Source organism: Aulostomus chinensis, chromosome 20 (assembly GCF_037954235.1).
Source record: "Aulostomus chinensis isolate RoL2024-O1b breed Wild chromosome 20, RoL_Achi_v1.0, whole genome shotgun sequence".
Taxonomy (NCBI): Eukaryota; Metazoa; Chordata; class Actinopteri; order Syngnathiformes; family Aulostomidae; genus Aulostomus; species Aulostomus chinensis.
Window position 1 is genome coordinate 11,523,677 of NC_141339.1, and position 22,388 is coordinate 11,546,064.

The 22,388-nt window shown below is 43.6% G+C and overlaps 1 protein-coding gene across 1 annotated transcript in view; it reads left to right on the forward strand.

Moving 5' to 3' along the window:
- fut8b (fucosyltransferase 8b (alpha (1,6) fucosyltransferase)) overlaps positions 1–22,388 on the forward strand; it is a 99,983-nt gene that overhangs the window by 32,012 nt on the left and 45,583 nt on the right. Inside the window, exon 2 of the mRNA XM_086190054.1 lies at positions 20,956–21,555. Coding sequence (XP_086046180.1) covers positions 21,353–21,555 — 203 coding nt within the window. The 5' untranslated portion in view covers positions 20,956–21,352. The remainder of the gene's footprint in view (positions 1–20,955; positions 21,556–22,388) is intronic.

The following is a 22,388-nucleotide window of genomic DNA, read 5'->3' on the forward strand; positions in this document are numbered from 1 at the left end:
AGGCAGGAGTGCTGCAGTGGCTAGTTTACATTCAACGCAGTCGACTAAGCTTCACCAACCTCTGGTCCACTTACGCAGGCACACATTAACACACACACACTCACACGTGTGTATATATATATATATACATACACTCACACTCACGAGCACAAACTCACACACTCGTATGCTGTAGGGCTGCAATTAGTCATGATTTCAATTATGGATTCTTCTGGCCGTAATTTTTTTTCGATTCATCAACCCAAGGGGTGTTTTCACGTTTCATGTTGTGTCCAGTTGTCCACAAAGTACACAACAAACCTATTGAGTTAAATATGATATTTTACAAGGAAAAGCAGCGAACCATGTCATTTAAGATGCTTGAAAAAATAACACACAGAATATGCATATTTACTCCTTCCCACCATGGCTGGGGAGTAGCAACGACATAATAATACAATATATTGTGATATGATGTGACGCATATACATAATTTCCTAAAAAAATTCCAACTTTTGCTGAAAATACAACTGACTGAGTACCAGTTGGGTAGTCTGATAATATTTATATGTGCCTAAGATGTCAGAGCTGTTTCGATACATTTTTCAGGGATGCAAAGCATTTCATTTTTTTGCCAATATGCCAATATTTTTTTAAAGCTGATTTAGCTGATAGCTGGTATTTGCAGATATCAAAATTATCTGTATGACAACAAGTTTATATGATATGTACAGACTAAAAAATTTGAAAAATACTTTATTTCCAAAACCTATATTCCAATTGAAATCATGACGGGAAGCAAGGAGCTGTGTAGTGACATCAGCAGGAACAGAAGCGTGTGTATCGCTACTGTGAGCGGCAATATCAGTATAATATTGCGAAAGAAAATGTTACGATGTATTTCTGGATTGATTTTATTGCACAGCCTAACTCTCAGTAGATTTCTGTACCTCCATCAATTCATCATGATTTGTAGCGCTAACACACCATCATTCATTCTCATACCAGTGATTGAAAAAGAGTGTTATATTCTGTTTATCAGGAGAAATAAATCAATAGTTGGGATATTTCATGGTTTAATTTAGCAGACCACAGTTAAAGCGCATAATAAATACTCTGAGGTCAGTGGCATAAACAAACCCCAAGCACCCTCCCTCCCTGGCTCATAAACAGCCCATGATAATGAAGTGTGCAACAGCTAACATGCTAACAACCGATCAGTTGCACCATTGGCATGTGACACATCTACAAACAGAGGCTTCGCCGTTACAAACCTATTACAGACCACAGTTGAACAATTGTGATCTTTTATGACAAGTGAACACTGTGATTAATGTCTGGTTTGGTTTCAGCTCTAGAACACTTGTAGGATTTCCAGGTTTAGAGAACAATTCCAGTTTCAAGTCACGTCTGATCAGGGAGTGACCAGTGAACTTAACAGGCAACCTTTGATTAAAAAAGGGACAGCTCAACAGTATTTTTTTGCATTTATTTATTTTTTTAATTTGACTGAAGAAAAATGTAGTTAAATCAATGTGAGCTGATTAATTTCAGAATAGACCGGTTAAATTCTTCTTTATTAAAATCAGGACATCAAAAATGATGGATATCGACTCAACTGAAATATTTTATGTTGATAAATGTTTCAGCCAAGTGGTAGGAAAGCCCCTCATCCGTAGCCTACGTTCCTTCCCATCCTCAGGTCACCTTGGCAACAGCGTCACTCTGCCTCATTGTGATGGAGGGAGGAAGGAGACTGTCCCAGGGGAGGATCCAGCCAGTTTACAGCTGTAAGGAACAGAATAGCCTTGGCTCCCCCCACCTCCCAAGAGACCCATTACTAGGGGTCAACACTTGGGTGTCATGGTGGCTGCACTGTGCAGGCGTCAGTGCTACAACCTGTCAAGGATCAGCTGCGTGACCTGGGTACATATGTGGGGTAGCCACATGAGCTTTTAGCCTATTCTCCGTTTCTGGAGTCGAGTATATTTGCGTCTTTAATCGGCTTCGAATGTTATTCAGACACTTCTCTAAGTCTGTACTCAACATTATATCATATTATCAAAATGAAATGCGCTTAAAGTGACATGAAGTACATTTAACACATATAGGTCAATTCTGTTGTGGCTGTAAAGAACATACTTGAGCGGGGAATTATTAACCTGGATTTTGGCCTATCAGCCAAAGGCATACTTCAGATACTGCTTGTTCATTCATGGCAATTTGATCTTACTTTACTGTGCTTTTATGTATAAAATTTGAGAGTAATAGCCTACAAACCCCAAAACCACCTGACATGAAAGGTCAGTTTTCCTGTTCCAAGGTTGTTGTGTGAATTGTGTACAGATTGTCCAGCCCCTGGAGGGCAGTGATCCTCCGTGTTTACTATTTTAGCTATGTATGTCTGTGTCTCGTGTATGAGATGTGTGTATCTTGTTTTCAGATATGATCTTGTTGTACATTTCTTGATGAGCAGCTCTAATTATCTCATTTATATGTCATGTATAATGACAACAAAGCTATCAGTCTATTCGATTCTCTTCTATTGCCTTGAAGTAAATTCTTATTGGGGATTTTAGGATTTGTAAATAAGGTTTGATTTTATTGGTTGATTGATTATATACAAAAGATAGTTGAGATATTAAGTCACTTTTGATACATCCGTCCAGTTTATATTCTTGATGGCGTTTGTCAGCAGGAAGACGATTTTCACAACTTGGAGGAGGGGTGTACAGTGCAGAGGGGTGTTTCAGGCGCCACTTAGTGGCAAAAGGAAGTGACATGTTTTCGTGGTCTGAGCCATATCCATCTGAAATTGATTCAGAAACATCATAAGAAGTTGGTGATAGGTTGTTGTGAAGACCAAGTGTTTATGATGAACAGTATTACTGTGGCAAGGTGGCCATTTTCAGATCTTTATCAAACTTCCCACATTTGATGAGAGCCCTGGCTTGAAGACTTCTAGAAACTGAATATAAGTCACAGTGCCACCTTGTGGTTACATGAAGTAAGCTGATGTCACAAACATCGTGTTATTTACATTAAAATTACACTGTGTTGTCCTCAAGTGATCTACAGCAACATCATATACAGGAAGTCCATGTTCTTTTGCACCACCTAGTGAATACAAAAGGTAATACTTGCACCACAATGCACGCATGCAGCCAAATCCAGATATGATCTGGTTTCTGTAAGAAACTGCTACAAAGTGCAATGTGAGTGGAGGGTGTGAGGGCTTTAATTAGGGCCTAAGCCTGTAAGTGCCAGGGGCTGAGAGTTGGCCTTGGTGGAGGTATGTTTTCCCAGTGCTTTCTAGTTCCACATTAGGTTCCTACCAGTATAGTGTGAGCCTGGTGGTTCTTAATTGTCTCCCCTCCGGGCCGCTATAAGATGAGATTGTTTTTTTTTTTTACTTGGGGGGAAAAAAAAGTGGCAGTGTTGCTAGTTCGCCTGCATTTGTTAGTACTGTGCTGGCAGCGTTGCTAGTTTTTTAAGAAATTTGCACACATTTTTTTCGGTTGTGTCCAATAAGGAAACGTGTTGCTTTTACTGCGGTTTCTAGCTATAGTCTCCAATTTACACCTCTTGAAGGTGTCAACATTATTTAAGGTCTTTCGCAAAATCCGAGTGTGCTGCATTACATTTTCCAGGTCCAACTGTATGTTGAACCCATGCGAGGAACCAGCAGCCACTTTGGGCACTGTTTCAATACATTTATAACTTCTGAAGCACATTAAGCACTGTTTGTTGGTGTCACTAAACTGCTGATAATGATGTATGTAAAGCCCGGAAAATTTGCACGAGCAAGCACTGCTAGTATCATTAGACTGCAATAGTAATATGAGACTTTGCTTCAGCAAAGATGAGCTATTGAGTGGACTAAATGAATTGTCAACAAAAAAAAGGCTGCCGAAGTACAGCCCACTAAAATACTCACACAACAGGAAATGGATCACTGTCAAACAAGTAGTGGGCTGACCATTCTACCACTCTCATCCCTCCCTTTGCCCTTCCACTGAAATTGACTGCCAACTAAAGCAAATGCTGCATGGACTGCAAGATTATGGGAAAGCGTCTATGTTTCAGATGATATATATTCTTTGGAATGTGAGCCTACAATCTGTAATGATTTCTCTGTGCACTTGAGTACTGATGGACCCTGCGAGTCCTACCCTCCCCCACATGTTGCCCCTGGCCCTGAAGGGGGAACCATTGGAATCAAATCAGGTCAGCCTTATTTAATACCCCCCCGCCCCCCCCCCAAGGAACCCATCTGACGTCCTTGGCACCAACCAAAATCAGATGACAGTAAGGAAGCGTGTAAACATCCAGCTGAGTGCAGAAAGGGGAACACATGCCTGCGTGCGCAAAAGCATCCCCACGTGAAGTTAATTCAAAGCAGTTGCATGTGACAAGTCATATACATAACGCTCCTTCCTTTCTTTCCCTCTGGTTCCACAGTGCCTCATTGAAAAGACCTGTAGACTAGCATGTACACCCCCCTAGGAGAAAGCACCATTACGGGTCCAAGCAGGAGCCGCGCCTCTGTGCTGCCACCGCTGCCACAGTTACCCGTGAGGTCTTTTTCTTTGTTAGTTAAGGGGAAGAGCAGCCGCAGACATCCCTTGCTCTCTGCTTGTTAGCCAGCAGTAATGACAAGGCTGTGGGGAGCCAGGCAACCAGGCCAAGTCACTGGCAGACCGTTCCTCTCTGCTGGCCCTCAGCTCGCCGACAGGAAGGGGAACAGAAGCAGACACCACAGAGGACACACTGGGAGGATCAGATCTGAGGGCCTGAGGAGGCGAGAGGGGGAGCACGGCAAGGAGGAGATATCTACCTCCAGATAGATACAGACCAAAGTAGACCAGTATCAACACACACACACAAGCACACAGGATCTGGCAAGCACCCTGCATGTTGATAGAGCTGTCATTAGATATATCTAGGTGAGCACCACTGACATCAGAGCACTGCAAATCTGCTTTGTATATATTTTATATATATACATATATATATATAAAAATCAATGCAATAAAATACAAATAAGCTCCAGTGGTTGTAATTAAATATTTGAACATGAAAGAAATCTGCAAATGCATTTCAAAATCTTGTTTGTTTTTATGATGTATTACGCTAAGTAGTTTCCAAATTGCCTGTGTTTATCTAGGATGCGACACGCTGGTATCCTGTGTTCAAGTGTCAGAGGGATCATCATGTCTGTTTATTGTGTTTGCTTTAGACACGAGTCCATCAATAATTCAGAGTTACACACAGCAGCCATCTGCATTACAAGCCAATATAGCAGCAATAACATAAAATGGCCTGTTTGTCACCATGCCCACTGCGTTGTCACCGGGAAAAGCAGCAGGAGTAACTCTTGTTTATGTCATGTCATCATAAATGTGTGAGGACGGATGTTGTATGGATAGTAATATATGTTTTAATACGTTCCAAGGACCGATGAACGATAATCAGTGTGGGGCAGGGAGGAGGACATGGGGCACTGTATTTTTTGTGTTTCGGTTTGCTGAGTTGAAGATGAAACCATCGGTGCTGCCTGAGGGCTTCATTTGATGTTGAGGAAGCATTTTGTCACTCAGCATGGCAAGTATTGATAGGCTGGAGCGTGGAAGTAGTCTGAGACAGTCGCAGGGAAAACTAATTCCAACCAATTTAATGCTTCTAAAGTAGCATGCCTCACATTGTTGGTGCACTAGATAAAATGCTGGTAATTTTATTTTAATATTGTTATTTTACCATGTAGTTCTTTCCTCACCTTGAGCTCTTGCAAAGACCCCTCCCACTCAAATGTAAGGCTTTTCTCCATCACTTTTTGATTATTGTGAAATATCACACTGATGGGTTTTTCACAGGGATCCTGCTAACCATTTTTAACAAAAGAAGGAAACTGACCATTGTTGTTGGAAATTGATAAACCTTGGCAAAAAAGTGATAAGTCTTTGTGGCAAAACTTCATGTAACAGAATCTTTAAGAAAAAAAAATCTGAATTGAAATGAGAAGATGATTTCTAGTCAAGGTGACACGGTGGTGCAGTGGTCAGCACTGTCGCCTCACAGCAAGAAGGTTCCGGGTTCAAGTCCCGGCTCCATCACAGGATCTTTCTGTGTGAGTCTCCATGTTCTCCCTGTTCCTGTGTGGGTTCTCTCTGGTACTCCAGCTTCCTCCCACAGTCCAAAGACATCAAGAGGGGACGAGGCTGATTGATACTCTAAATTGACTGTAGGTGTGACTGTGAGTGTGAATGGTTGTCTGTCTCTATGTGTTGGTCCTGTGATGGACTGGTGACCTGTCCAGGGTGAACCCCACCTCTCACCTGAAGGCTGCTGGGATAGAGAGAGCCAATCCATATTTTTTCCACATTGAAATGGTGATATTCACATATTAATTCAATAAATCCTAATTTGGGCCTCAAGTCACATTAGTATACAGTGAAAGACAAGCACACCATTTTTTTTATCCATAAAAGTAACAATTAATCCTGATCAATTATATTGGCAACAACATTTGAATAAATTAGCTCTCAAGATTTTAATTAACAGCTCAAAATTTCAGTGAAAATTCCCACACCAACACTTGCAGGATTTATGATTTAACCTCAGTATAAGTGCAAGAACTTCTCCTCTTTGTACAATATTGATGATATGGCGAATTCTTATGATGAGAGGATTTTTGTAACAAATTATACATGTAGGTTGTAACAATTTGGCCTGTTTTTTGTCGTTGTTGTGTTTTTTGCTTTTGCTTACCTTGTTTATTCCTGCTTGAGTGCCAGGGAAACAAATATATTTGAATTATAAAATACATGCAAATCATCAGTCTTTCAGCTCTTCTTCACACAAATTTGTGAAACAACCTTTAACTTAACCTTCCAGCACATGATTGGATAAACATCAGCCACTGCCAGCGTCATCTTATTTGAATCCCTCTTTTTTAAGGATCAAGCGTAATGTTGTGTCAAGACTCACAAACAACATCTGTAGCCAGGAACTCCCCCTGTGGCTCGTTTTCCTGCCAAGATTCCACTGTTGCTGCTGTTGAGAAGACCCATCTTTCATCTGCACCGTTGACTCGGGCCTGGCTGGTCCGACGTTTTGGGTTCACTTGAATGCAGCTGAGTTGACTGCAGTGCGGAAACACAATATGCAGTGCATTATTAACCTTGGAGCTCAGGAGTACCCCCTCTCCACCTGTCCCTGCTCCCATGCATAATTTCTACAGGGAAAGTGATTTTTTTTTCTTTTTTAACTCTTTCTTGAAAAGTTGAGTAAACTACAAGATAGCTTCAGTAACTTTGGATTCAACATTCAAGTTCAGAGCTGTGTGTTTGCGGTTGATTCTAGTTCCTGGGCCTGTCAAAGGTCAGCTAGACAGGGAAATAGAGAGGAAAGCCTTATTATAAATAGATGTCATCAATCAGGGGAAGGTGTCCTTCCTTTGGCACGCATCGGTCCTGGTGGGTGGAATGCATATTCAGGCTTAAACAATAAATGTCAGTCACACCGCCTTTCCCAGACACATGACAGTTGGCTGGTTAAACATGCAGAGAATGGGAGCTGCAAGCGAGCGATGGGTTGCAATCCCAATGAGCGCACAAGGGAGCTGAATAAGCAACAATCCAGGGCCTTCCTCAGGGAACGATTGATGGACTTCCCCGGGCTCCAGACTACTGTCAGCGCAGACGTTTACGACAACCAAAATGACGCACGAGCAAACAAAAAACATGTAATTATCTCCGGTTTGTCACATCTGATGTACGTAAAGGAAGTCTTTATCTCTGGACTGATTCTGGAGGAGTGGAGGTTTGTGTGTTTTTGACACATGGATGCAGCTGCTCTCAGTAGGATCAGAATGTTCCGCCAGCAGTTCAAATGTTTAGTTTTCCTCTTCACTTTTGGCGTTCAAAAAGTCACGTTGTGTAAATTCCTGCACTGTACCAGTAAAAGACCTCGGTGCCAAATAAAGGGAAGGACTACGGAGGTAGAGTCCTGTTTGTCTGATTCATTTTCTCTATTTTCATGTGTGAGTGTCAGAGTAGGAAGGAATGTGCTTGTAGGTGTGATTGCATCAGCTCTGCATTACACTGCCCGCCAAGCTGTGTGTTGAGTTTTTCATCTACGGTTATTTGATGCGATTTGAGCTGCAACAGGTCGTGTTTAGTGCTGGGGTGAATGGAGCGGAGAGATGTGAGGCGGCGTCTGCGCGCTCTCTCGGGCTCTGTTAATAAGGGTCAGGGAAGACTGTGAAAATATTTCTCTTTAATCGCATTTAGGAAACTTCATCCCCTTGAGGTAAGACTGAGTATTGTGTCTTTTATTGTCCTCTGGAGGAATGCAGAGTTTAACCATTCAGGGCTGAGTCGGAACGACTACAATAAAAAAGCATCTGGTTATAAAAAGCCACAGAGGGAATGTTTGCACCGTAGGCTGTAATTGTAAGTTTCATTACACTTACAACTAATAGTATGTCAAGCAAGTCAAGGCTGAGTGAAGTGAATGAGGCAAAGCAACAAAAAAAAAAACTCTTCAGACTGCTGACAGGAATGTTTTGCTACAACAACAGAATAAACCGAACCAGTCAAAAGAAACCATGGCAATATTAGCTGCAGTGTCAGACGGAAAATACGCTAGACAATCTATACATTAACTACAAAAGACTTAAAAAGAGGTCATGTTGAGTGGAAGGAGCATCCAAGCAGAAGCTGATGGCCTGAGCAGAGACACAGTGTCAGACGTAGAGCCGGAGTGGAAGAAACGAAGAAGTCAGGCGAACACACGCATACAGACCTGAAGCAGAAAACACAACCTGACGGGAACAAGGAGTTCTGTCAATATGGGTTGTGTTATGATGCATGCAGACGGCTGTGGTGGAGGGACAGAAGGGAGGGAGGAGGCAGGTCAGAGAGACCAGGAAAAGAAGGTTGGGGTGTGTGTGTGTGTGTGTGTGGGGGGGGGGGGGGTAACAGTAGGTGATGAGGTGCGAAAATTGCAACTTGGCTTGGAAATTGTGTTCAAGCTGTGCCAAACCCTCGTAATCTGTCCCAAATGTAACTAGATTTTGGTACATCCTACGCCCTTGAACCCATTTATTGGATAGAAACTTCTCATCATTAAGTACAATTTAAAGTATTTTAACATTTTCAAACAGTCCTGACCCAAAGTAAAGCAATTAAACGGGCAAATTCAATGTGAGCTTACTGAAGTCTGTTCTAGGCAGGTCCCAGTGGGTCCGGGTTTAAATGTCAAGCTCTAACAAAAATCTGTAAAGATGTGTAAGAGGGAACGGAGTTAAGAGGAAGCCAGCAACCAGAATAAAGCAAAAAGGAGAAGTCGAGAGGAAGACGCCAGCAGCAGCACACCCGTGACGATGCTGTCAGGCTGGAACACGACACAAAAACTCCCATCTCAACTAGTCAATTATTAATTCCAGAGTCGGCTTTTTTAAACGTTTATACCAGTTGCCGGTTCATCGCAGGCCGACCAATGCGTGCACCTGCGAGCTTTCATTTCATCTCCCATCTTTGGAGTGTAGGGGCCACCTAGAGCACTCAAAAGGAAACATGTAGTCTGAGCTAGGAGTCAGGGTCTTCTTGCTGGGAGATATGTGAAAGCTTTGATGTGGCTCCTGCAAATGTTTTTTTTTCTTTTTTCTTTTTCCCTCAAACGGATGACATTTCAAAATAATGTGTCGTAGAGGTGAGACAATAACTCAACACTCAAATATGCTTTGATGTTTCGTCTCTTTATCCAAAATTGATAGTCAAACATCAGAATTGAATTAAAACAGCCGCTGATATCAACAGAAAATGGATTGTTGGAAAAAAAAATCAACTAAAATCCTAATTTCTTATTTGTTTGTTTGACGATTAAGATTTTACATTAAGGATGATTATTTAATGATTAGTTTAATGTAAGTAATGCTTAGTTCACCAGAAGTAATGGTTAGTTAACATTTTTTTTAACGGTTAACTACTTTGATGTTAATTTTTAAGGTTTGAGTCGGGCTTCGGGGGTGAGAGTGCTACTCTACCTGAGGGATACATGATCCCCACTGGACAGTGGGGCCAAAATAAGCATTAATAAACAGTTAATTATGCTTATCTAAATGTTTTTAATGTACACTTCCTGTGAAGCTTTTTTTTACTCCGTCAGTTACACAGCTAAAACCATGAATCGTAGCTAGATTGCAGTATATTAACTGTGTCAGAAACATTATGGTAGGTAAAGCATTGTGATTGTACTTTATCGTGAGTTACACTGAGATTCCCACCCACATTTATTACAAGAGTTTGTTCCGCAGTTTTCCAGATACTCACTTAGGTAAGATTTTAAGACTCAAGGCAGTAAATAAATATGGCACTTTTTGTTGCTTATGTGTTTTTACAGTACAGGGATTTAAGGTCACTGAGTAAAGGAGGGTTGAAGACAAAGAACTGAGGTAATGTAGCAGAGAGCGATGCATCCGCGTGTTGCTGCTCTTTATAGAACTCCCTCTCTGTATTAGTCAGGACTCGGGCCCCTCAGGGAACACTCTTCATCTTCCCCTCTGTCTCTGTTTCTACAGCCACCATCTTTCTTCCGATTACCACCTCCCTGCCTCCCATTTTCCTCACACACTCCTCGTTTTATTCTCCCCCTGTGTTCTTGCTATCCAGGCATTCTTGTGCCGTTTACTTTTCCTTGTTCTCCATCATAGATCGCCTCTCCAAATTTTCACTTCCACAGTCCCTCTATCGTTCAACCCCTGGCCTCAGAGAAAGGCTTTTGTTTGGAGTAGCTAGTTTTTCCCTGAGCTAGAGGATAATAGGAGTCAACCACTGACCGTAAATTCAGCTGCAGGAGATGAGTGATGGCGGCGAGAGTTGAGGGGTGGGGTGAGCTGCTTATTGTGTTTGAAACTGAACTTGTTGCTCAGGAGGCTGCCGAGCCCCCTGTTCTTGTCAATCTTGGCTTTTATTGGGAGATCGGTAGAGGAGATCAGGACAATTTATCTCTCTGTCTTCATCTTTGACTGGTGTCCCCAAGCTGCTGGCATCAACCACAGACACATTTTTTCTCTTTTTCTTCTCGCCTCACTCTCGCTTTTGGATTTTTTTTTTCCGCCTTTACTTTACTGCCAGTGCTGTCACCCAGACTCAGTTAAATCTGGCCAGTTCAGTTTGAGTTTTTTGATAAATGATCACAAAGTGTGTTTGCACAGCTGTACATCCACACACACACCAGAAACCCAAATACTCTGTTATTTTCCTTTTTTTTTATGGAGCGCTCATTGTGGAACGCTGCCAAATTAGAAATGTAATCACAATGTGAGCCTGACCACTTCCAAGGCGTGTTTCAAAGGTCTGATTGTAATCGGAGCTAAATCCATATTCAGTGGATCCAGGCATATCGCATTATGCGTCGCTGAATATTCAGATGATAAAATCGCACAATTTAGTCCAGTGTAACTGTAGCTCCCCCCCCCCCCCCCCGCCCCCTTGTCTTTTCTAGTCCCTCTCCTCTCTCTCCCTCCCTGTCCGGACACTGATTTTCATCTATTGTCCCTTCCTTTTGCTGTCTTATCCTCCTGTGTATTCAATCACTTATTAGGCCTTTTTAAAGTAACTGAAGGAAAGTTGGCACTGTCTCTCAGGGGGTCACCAACACCACCACAGGAACCCTCTGCACTCACTCACTCACTGCCCCCACATCACTATCTCATGCCTGGCACCCAGGACCAGAAAGGTCAGCCGTCATTGGGATTCATTACGAAGAGCATAAACCGGAACAGACAGGAAGAGTGTGTGTGTCTGTGTGTGTGTGCGTGCGTGCGTGTGTGTGTGTGTCTGTGTGGAGTTCAAGGTAGATGGATAACACTGTCCTTCAGCTTCTCCTTTGCTGTTTCACAGGAAAAAATGATGGTCAAGGTTAATTTCTAATGAGGCTTAGTTGCCATTTCCTCATTACCCCCCCCCCCCAAAAAAACACTCCAAACTCTCACACGTCCAGAAATCATACATGCAGCTGCTTGAGTGACTCTTCTCTCTCAGACACACACACACACACACACACACACACACACACACACACACACACACACTGCCCGTTGCAGGGCCAGTTCATCACCCTCTCTGACACGGTGGATTTACAATGCCGTCCTTGACCATTTCTGAGCCTCCACATCCACCTTCGCTCATCAGGAGACAGATTGGCTCGGCAGGTGGAGCCTCCACCCAGGTCCGCATTTTTATTTCAGCATAAAAAGTAATAAAACATGGGAATGATTGGTGCATTTTACTGCTAATCATATGTCCCTCGGTTCCAATTAAAAACTTGTTTGCATAAACCGCCGGCACCAGCATATAAACACACATACACACCCACACAAAAACGCCAACCCTGACTCTACCAAAGAGTTGTCCATGCTGGTGTTTGTGTGTGTGCGTGTGTGTATATCATTGTGTCGATGTGTGAATGTGTGTTCATCTGTATCCCGATGTCAGCGAATTCTCCACAGAGATAACCTTGAAGGAGAGGCTGTGTGCTGGACTCCGATACTGAATGCCAAGCTGCAGCCGGCTCTGCTGCTGTTTGGCCGTAACTTCTCTGAGACCTTTAGCCACTTGTGGGAGATGTCATAATCCCAAAGTTGCAATGAGGTGATCAGCCTACAGTGCTCCAATAGTGGTGCTGCTTAAATTGTTGCTACTGATAGCAGAAGTCTGTCCCCCTGTCATGACCCCAGCGATGTAACAGTATTTGTGCTGAACATTTATCCTTTGGTTTTGGCACTGAATGCATTAATCGCTGCGGGTGAACTTCTTTATCTTCGAGTTAAAAACTTTCCCTCCTAGAAACCTGATCAGCCGTGCCACTAAGCATCCACAAACGGAGATGAGGCAGAGCTTAATGATCTTCCAGTGTTATCAAAGTCTGCTGTTTGCAAACATTAGTTTCTCCAGTAACTTCAGTGATGATTGATCAAACGATTCCGTCTCCATTCCAGCCTTTGCAAACCGTTATTGTTCTAGCTGTACTTTGAACTCGCTCACTTATCTGAGACAGCATCGTCTGAAGATGAACACTGCTGACGTATGGAAACAAAGTGGAACACAAACTAGGTCCCCACGGCATTTAAGCAGCTTCCTGCGAATAACTCACTCAGCGTTAACGCAATAACATGCAGAAATGTGACTGTACGTCATTGCTGACAAAACAGGTTTTAATTATGGTGAAATCAAACGTGCTCCATTACTGAGTTCCTTCTTTTAATCCAGCTGGTCATATCAGCCCTTAATGAATGCTCTTTATATTCCTACATCAATACTATTCATAATTGCTATATATTTGAAGTAAGATTAATTATGATGTACTTTGGTACATTTAGTTTTATCCAAAGGTGATATTTAGACTTTTTATATTCAGGAGAGACAGAGCTGTAGTTGTGCATTGAACATCTGTTTGGTAAAGAGAACAATTAAGCTATTACATTTTGTTTTACAATTTTGCTTATTAAGCGATAGATAAAAGAAACCGAGACTTGAAAACCAAGGTTACATACAAAGCCATGATTTTTATTTATTTGGCTGTACCATTAGGACTATTTTTATAAAGATCTTATGATGTTTGTTAGTTGTCGTCCTCTTATCCAGTTGGTCCAGGTCGCGGGGGCAGCAGCCTCACTAAGCAAGTCCAGACTGTCCTCTCCCAAGACACTTCCACCAGGGCAGTCTTGGCGGAGTTCAACCCTCACTGGGAAAAAGTCAGACTTACTGCAAGCAACACAAACCAGACTCACTCCTCCAGTAGAAAGACTGAAAGGCATCTAATCCTCCCCTGGAGCTCTGCCACCGCGGAGTTGTTTCACTGCCTCTGTGATTTCTGCCCTGAAGATTGGATGACACCCCCCCAAGTACTCCTCCAACTCTGTTTCCTCCATGGAATACGTGTTGGTGGGATTGAGGAGTTCCTCAAAGTATTCCTTCCACCATCCAGTTATCTCCCCAGTTGATGTCAGCAGTCTCCCATCCCCACTGTAAACACTGTGGGCAAGTTGCCGCCTTCCCACCCTGAGGCGACAGACGGTTTGCCAGAACCTTTTCGGAGCCGACTGATAGTCGTTCTCCATGGCCTCACCAAACTCCTCCTACACCCGAGTTTTTTGCCTTTGCGACTGCCATGGCTGCACATAGCTTGGCCTGCCGGTACCAGTCGGCTGCCTTTGGAGACCCACAGACCAGCTACACCCTGAAGGCCTCCTTCTTCAGCCTGACATCTCACCTCACCTCTGGTGTCCACCAGTGGGTTCGGGGATCATGGCCCAAGCTCACAACAGCCACCTCAACAATGGCAGAGCAGAACATGGTCCATTCGGACTCAATGTCCCCCACCGGGATGTGGTCAAAGAGTTGAAGTTGAGGAGTCGAAGATCATCCTGACAGGTTCTTCCGACGGGCATTCCCAGCAAACCCTCACTACTTGTTTGGGCCTACCGCGTTGGTGCAGAGTCTTTCCCTGCTCTCTGATCCAACTCACCACCAGATGGTGATCAGTTGACAGCTCAGCTCCTCTCTTCACTCCAGAACATACGGCCACAGGTCAGATGATACGACTGTAAAATTGGTCATAGACCTACGACCTAGGATGTCCTGGTGCCAGGTGCACCGATGGACATACTTATGTTCAAACATGGTGTTAGTAATGGACAAACTGCGACTCCCACAGAAGTCCAATAACTGCACACCTTTCAGGTTCAGGCCTGCTGTTCCTCCCAATCACGCCCCCCCAGGTCACGCTGTCATTGTTTACTTGAGTGTTGAAATCCCCCAGCTGGACAACGGTGTCCCCTGTCAGGGCACCATCCAGCCTGAAGGCGCATGGAAGGAACCCTTTTGTCCACCAGGGTAAACCCCAATGTACTGGCAGAGAGTCTGGGGGGCTATCAAAAAGCCTACCCTGGCCTTCCGCCTCTCACCTGGAGCAACACCAGCAAAGGAGAGAGTCCAACCCCTCTCAAGGACTTGGGTTCCGGACCCAAGCTATCTGTCGAGATGAGTCTGACTATATCTACAGTCGGCTTCAACCTCTTCCACCAGCTCCGGCTCCTTCCCTGCCAGATAGGTGACATTCCATGTCCCAAAAGCCAGCTTCCATGTCTGGGGATCAGACAGCCAAGGCCCCCGCCTTGGTCTGCTGACCAAACCACACTGTACCAGACCCTTCCGGTTCCTCCTGCGGGTGGTGGGTCCACAGGGGGACGAGTCCATGTAACCATTTCGGTCTGGGGTACAGCTGGGCCCAGACCCCAGTTCTTTGACATGTTTTGTATAAATCAACTGAAGAATGTTTGTAGGTCTACGGTGCTCATGAGCTTAGAAAAAAAACAATTGGTCTTGCTTGTTTTGATCCAAAAACAAATCCCAAATCTAACACCATGGTCCAAGCCATACTGCCAAAACTCTACCTTTTGGTGTACTTCATATCATCATGTCTTCCAAACCTAGCTCCAGGCATCATGCCAGTGATCTGTTTTCCTCCCCTTCCCCACACGTGTCCTCACACCAGGCTTTCCCTTTGCCATTTAGCACAAGTTAATGGACTCCTGCACATTTGGTTTAGAAATGGAAGAAAACATCAGCTCATGAAATATTCACCACACTGTGTGTGTGTGTGTGTGTGTGTGTTTGTGTCTGTGTGTGTGTGTGTGTGTGTGTGTGTGTGTGTGTGTGTGTGTGTGTGTGTGTGTGTGAGAGAGAGAGAGAGGGGAGAGAGAGAGCGAGAGCAGTCAAGTTTACCTGTAGAACCCAGTGACACCCACACACCCAGTCGTTGGGCACCCAGGTGCATATAAAACAGCGGGGTATCCCAATGCACTGCAGTCAGTGTGTCTCCATATCTCGGCTCTGAGCCAGCAGAGAAGTGAGAGGGAGCACTCCACTATGAGTTATATTCATACTGCATTGAAAGGAATGAAATCAGACTCAAAATGCAAGCACAGAAAGCAGGAGAACAAATATTGCAAGTTATAAGCTTGTTGTTCCAGTTCTTGATTTGTTCTTTGTTTTACCTCCATATCAAGTAGCAAGTATTTGTTTCTGACTTATTTATTAAATGTGTCAAATCTAGCTCTTTCTATAGTAACTGCGTTGGCAGCGAATGGTGGGAATAGTGATTAAGTTGTTGAACATTTTCAAGTGCAAGAAAGCGACAGCAGGGCACAGAGAGGCCAAGCAAATAAACAATTGTTAAATATTCACAGTGTCCACGCCCTCTGTCAACTAGAGATTGTGTCTCTCTGTACAAGTCAAGAGAGGACAACGTATAATTATATTCTGCTTTGGTTTTATTGCCGGACCACAGTGTGATCGTCAGTAGACAGTCGAACAAGCAACAAGGGCAGATAGCTCACTAAATCGATCAGGAATGCCATTGTTCTCCCCCTGGCTACATCATTCCAATGATAGCAGAAAGAACGTGTACAGGAGGGACAGAGGAGGTTGTGTTCTAGTTAAGATTGTTAATGGCATCATGCTCTGGGGTGGATAAAAAATAAAATGCTGAAGCCACTGTTGATAGATGTGGGTGGCCTGCTTGGATATATTACATGTGTGGGATACTGTGGGCGGTATTGACCCTCCAGACCAGGAACTCTGGCTGCACTGGGCTGCTACAGTCAGGAAGCTACTGAAGAACAGCTGACTCAGCAAAGCATCCCAGGATAATTTTTTGTTTTTTTAACTTTGGAGTTTTCCGTGTTCCTTTCCTTTCTGAAACTGTATTCAGCTGATATTGAGAAGTATTTTATCAGTGAAATAATTAATACATCTTTAGCCCAATCATTGGTTAAATTGTATTCACTTCACATCTTGTGAAGAAATGTCAACAGTTTTTCTGCTTACATTTTTCACATCAGCTCATCTTGCTGTGCTTGTTCGTGGTCTCCTCCATTCTGACTGGTTTCGATAGACACTTAACATATCTTTGCCACTACACTGCATGCCATGAAATGAACTGCATCTTACTGCACATCCCCCTCAGGGTTGCCCCTAGCAACACACATTAATACAGTCTCCTGTCTTACTAGATAAGAAGTGAAAGATGTACATATGTGGTATAGATAACACTTGAGTCCCTGTGCTGGAGTGGTTGTGTTAGTGTAATAGAAGCCTTCTTTAGCCAAGCTGCATGCATAATTCAGTGGTGGACTTCACTACGGTGCTTATTGCCTGGAGACCAGATCCTGGTGATAGATGACCTCTGCTGCAGCCTGACTCACATTGACGATTCACTAGCAGGACTGGAAACAGGTCGACTGTTCTGACCCCCGAGGCTCCAGCATGCTGCTGCAGCAAAGAGGAATTTTGTGACAGTGGTGACAGTCCGCCTCGCAGTTCCACATGTCCCAGGCCAGCCTTTACCGGCCAAGCAGGCCTTTTGGTCACTCCAGCAGCAAGGTGAAGAGGAATGTGGGAGGTTAAATTTGTATAAAGCACAAAGTTACAGGGAACAGGAAATGCAATAAAACTTTTAATTTTTTTGCAGGGTTCAAAGTCTGAGATACAAGGGGGTCAGAGGTTTTTGAGTGTACTGTGAGATGACAGACTGAGATGACTGTCAAGATTTTGCTGGGGTAGCTTTGATGCCCTGTGACATCATCTGGATCTCATCTGCAATTGAAGTCAGTGCAACGTGACAGCAAGTCAGCAAGATTAAGTCAGAGATCAAAGTAAGAAATTAAAGTCAGATAACAAAGTAGAGATTAAAGTCAGACAGTGGAAAAGGTGGAATAAACGGATATCAGCCAGTTTGTCTTGCTGCCCTCCGGAAGTAAACACTGTCTGCCATCTTCAAGGTCCTTTGTCATCAAGGGACACGCAAGAGAATTCATACACATTTATAATTTCATATACTTCTAGGATTTTTTAATGATTTTTCCATAAATTCCCACATGAAAAATAAACCAACATACATTTAATGAAAATTAATGACCAGCCACATTGTTTGATAAAACATAAACATGAATTAAAGCAAATCATTATTGATGAGAAGAGATTTTGTTTCAATTGATCTTTATCATTCAGGGTTACAATGTACATAACTTTCATTTAAAAAAAAAACAAAAACCTGGCTTCATTTCACACAACAATACACAGCCATGAAAGCTTTCATCAAATTTGACAATCGCTTCCTATCAGAACATTCTGACGTTAATGTTTTAATTAAGACTCACCTCATAATAATGGCATAATAATGGCACATTAATGAACCATGATTTTATAAGCTCACTGAGCAGACTTCACTTTCTTTGTAAAAAAAACAAAACAAAACTCTGAGGACAACCTTGAGGGCCCTTTTGTTCTGGCAAAAGATAGATACACAACGTTAGTGAATCAAATCGGGCGCCGTGACCTTCGTCGTGTTTGGTACTTGTGTGATTATGTTGGCACTTTTTTTTTGTGACCTTGTAAAGTTATTTTAGCCTTTTGTTTATTAAGGCCATTAAAGCCATACCCTAATAATTTAGTTTCCATAACGCTGGAGGATTTGCAAGAGGCCAATTTTAAAAAGAATCAAAATAGCTGAGGCTGCGATGTCCTGCCTTATTGTAAGTCCATATTATGAGATAAGCTTTCCAAATGTCATTCCCTGTAATTTCCATAATGCTACTCAGTAGAGCTCTTAAAATTTCATGACCAGTTTATGAGTCTGGTTTTCTGTTGTGTATTTGAAGTCTCAAACTTAAAACAAGTAACCCTGACGACATTCTCGGCGTCAAGTCATCTCTAATTGAAGAATGCTTCCACAAGAGCTACAGAAATTATATTGTTATCATGATATGTGTAGCACAACAGCACCGTTTACAGTTTGAGTTGACATCGTTGATCACTTTGCATACGGCATTAAATAAAAAGGTAAATTTGGGGGTTTAACATAAATGTATACATGTATTCTGATGCTTACAACTACACGTGAACAACACCATATGTGTACGGTTTGGTCATTATAGCTGGAGCTCGCACACACACACACATCAGATTTGTTGATTTCAGGGAGTTGGAGCAGGAGAATGTGTCATCAAAACGGATCGCAGTGTAAAAGCTGTGTAAATGTCCGCTTCAAAAACTAACAACATATATGAAGTGTCGAAAACAGCCCCTCGCAGGACCGGGCTCGTACCCACATCATCAAATCAGCCACCAGCTCAGATGTCACTGTCGCGGTGAAACATGTCAGCTCTGGTGCACAAACGCTGGAGAGTGTGGAACAAGCATTGATCTGCTCGTTGTCAGTCAGTAAGCCCCTGACTCGTTTACAGGGCCGGCTCCCTCTGGGCCTAGCCAAGAATTTAGTAATGAGATCTGTAAGACTGTCCCTTTAAATACAACTGACTTAATTTGTTGTTCTATCTTGAATCATTTCCCAGAGTAAAGAACAACCCAAATATTTCCCATAAAGAGGCACACATATTATGCTGGTGATAACGGTAAATTTTCATGATTTTCAAGGATAAGTAGACCAGCTCTAGCCAGAGCTGTTATCTTTAAACTTAACACATCTTATTAAGTGTTAGTTGCCTGACTCAAAACTGCAGTTTTATATTTAGCAGTTTTAGTATCGTGCACATAAACCTCATTACGGCTCTTCAAAATCTGTGAAAAATGTTTCTGCAGCCTGCATTTTAGTAATGTCTCTGTGGCGTATTAGCCTGTGGAGTGCTACCCTCTCTCAGCTTCTATTTTCCATAATAAATCACAGCTCAGCACATCCAGGCCCTGCATGCATAAAAAGGAACCACCCTTTTGTCCGTCTCGGTCAGTCACAACAGCAACAAAACCGTCTGCAAAGACTTCAGTCGGCTTTGTGTAAGTGACCTCAGCTGCTGCATTCTGGTCCACGAACACACTCTGTGGTATTAGAGCATATCCACTATGCTGCCATGGTAAATGACGACGACGATGAGGAGCTAATGTCACCCTACTTCTGTGCTGCCATGTGAACCCCAGCAGGAACACTTTCCTCTAAGTTGACTGCTCACAGGCAGAAGCACATGCGACGCAACAATGTGTCAATCAACCCCCACCCTACTGTTGCTACTCACAGAAAGATGCTTTGCGTTATTCCAGTTCACCGTTGACACACATACACACACTTAAATATTGTGCACGGACACACATGTCTGCCGGTCTTTATCCCATTACACGACCAGTCTCAGTTACTTGGCGGGGCTTTGTCGGAGGGGTTGACAGTGAAGGTTGCTTCGTAAACCCGGCATGCGTCCATCTCCGTCTCCCCCGCTGTTTCGGATGAAGGGAAGTGATGATCCAGGGATTTTTCATTCCCTCTGCTCCATTGAGCGTATGGGATCACCTTGACAATGTTATATTCTGTCACTGTGGCTACGGGGATGGCAGTGGGTGCTTAAGAAGGAGGAAAATGGTTGGGAAGAACTTTGTTTGATTGAGCAATCTTTGAAAAAAAAAATCCATTAACTGTCAAGCTTAACAAAGGAAAATGTTGTAAGTGGGTTGTGGTAGACTGCGGTTGAGGATGTGGTTGAGAAAATAAAAGATGTATTTTTGTTTGTGTGGCGGCTCATGTGTGTTTGTGAATGATAGTTTTTGAGAGACGTGTGTGCATGATTACAAGTTTGTGTAATGTGCATGCGGGCATGACGTGGAAAGTAAAGCATCCCTATTCTGCCTCAGCAGCATTGCACCATAGCTCAGGGACCGAGCATCACAATGTAAATGCAAATTGCAGCGTCATGATCGTCAGTCCTGTGGTCTGCTGAGGCAGGGTTATGTCGTGAACAGTCAGCAGCATCTTGACTGTGTCTGTTGCTCTGTTTTTCCAAGACACTACATAAGGCATGTCTGTTTGTTTGTCAGGATGGATGAGTGGCCCATCTCCTCAATGGCTCTAATGTGTCGGTCAGACACAACCTTCCTTATGCTGACTCTTGTCTCTTTGTTTCTGCAGGACACAGCTCTAATAAAATTATTCCGTGGGACTGGAGGAAATCAGACCAGCTAACACGGAGCTGGGTGGAGGAACGAGGACACCAGCTTGGCTGTCATCACGCCGCCATCTGAGCATGCTCGCCATGCTTTAGCATACGCTAAAGAAAAGCTGCTTGATCACTGGACAACACTCGCTGTCTTTTCTTAAGCACTCCTGAGCCAGAAATACGCACATCCCCCCTCATCCGCCATTTACTGCACCATCCCTGCAAAGATGCCAGTGCTACCTTTCGCACTTTGGCACTTGTGGTGAGGGGGCACTCCTGGAGTGTGCGTGCACATCTGGCAGGAACCCTGCTGGGTCATTTGGTGTACAGGCACACCAAGACGCATTTTCAGGTGGGTGTGGTTGAACCATGCGGCCCTGGGCGGGTTCCTGGCGTTGGATTACCCTGGTGCTGTTGGCCTGGGGCACACTCCTCTTTTACATCGGTGGTCACTTGGTGAGGGACAGCGAGCATCCAGAGCGATCCAGCCGGGAGCTCTCAAAGATCCTGGCCAAACTGGAGAGGCTCAAGCAGCAGAATGAAGACCTGCGGCGCATGGCCGAATCGCTCAGGTAAGTGAAAGCTAAATAGTTGGGTTTTCTTTCATTTGTTTGTTATGTATCCAGGGGGCAACATGGCTCGGAAGTAGAGTGGCCATCCAGCAGTAGTAGGGTTGCTGGTTCGTTCCTCACTTGAAGCTGTTGGAGCATTCTGATTGAAACGGGGACGCTAAACATGTTGCATGCATTTAATTCCTATGCATTGATGTGCAGGAAAAACATTTCCAAGCCGACTACATGCATGGATAACTAAATGATGTATATAATATCTCCAGGTTTCTCCATGCTTGATGCATTGTGCTAATATGATAAACCAGGGGTACAAATTCTAAAAGTAAAAACTAAGAGATAAGGGTATTCCAGAAAAAGCACCACAGTTTAAAAAATATATGGGGATCATTCAAGGAATTGAAAAACAATAAACAAATCAATAATGAAATGTATTATAATGTGGGCTGCACGGTTCACAGCAAGAAAGTTCCGTGTCTCAGTCCCAGCTCCAGCACAGGATCTTTCTGTGTTGAGTCTCCATGTTCTCCCTGTTCCTGTGTGGGTTCTCTCTGGTACTCCAGCTTCCTCCCACAGTCCAAAGATATCAAGAGGGGACGAGGCTGATTGATACTCTAAATTGACCGTAGGTGTGACTGTGAGTGTGAATGGTTGTCTGTCTCTGTGTGTTGGCCCTGTGATGGACTGGTGACCTGTCCAGGGTGAACCCTGCCTCTTGCCAGAAGGCTGCTGGGACAGACTCCAGCCCCCCTCCCATCATCATCAATCCATAATCCATCCATCCATCGGATGTTTAATATATCAGCCCTTATTGGACAGTCATCATCGTGTGTTTT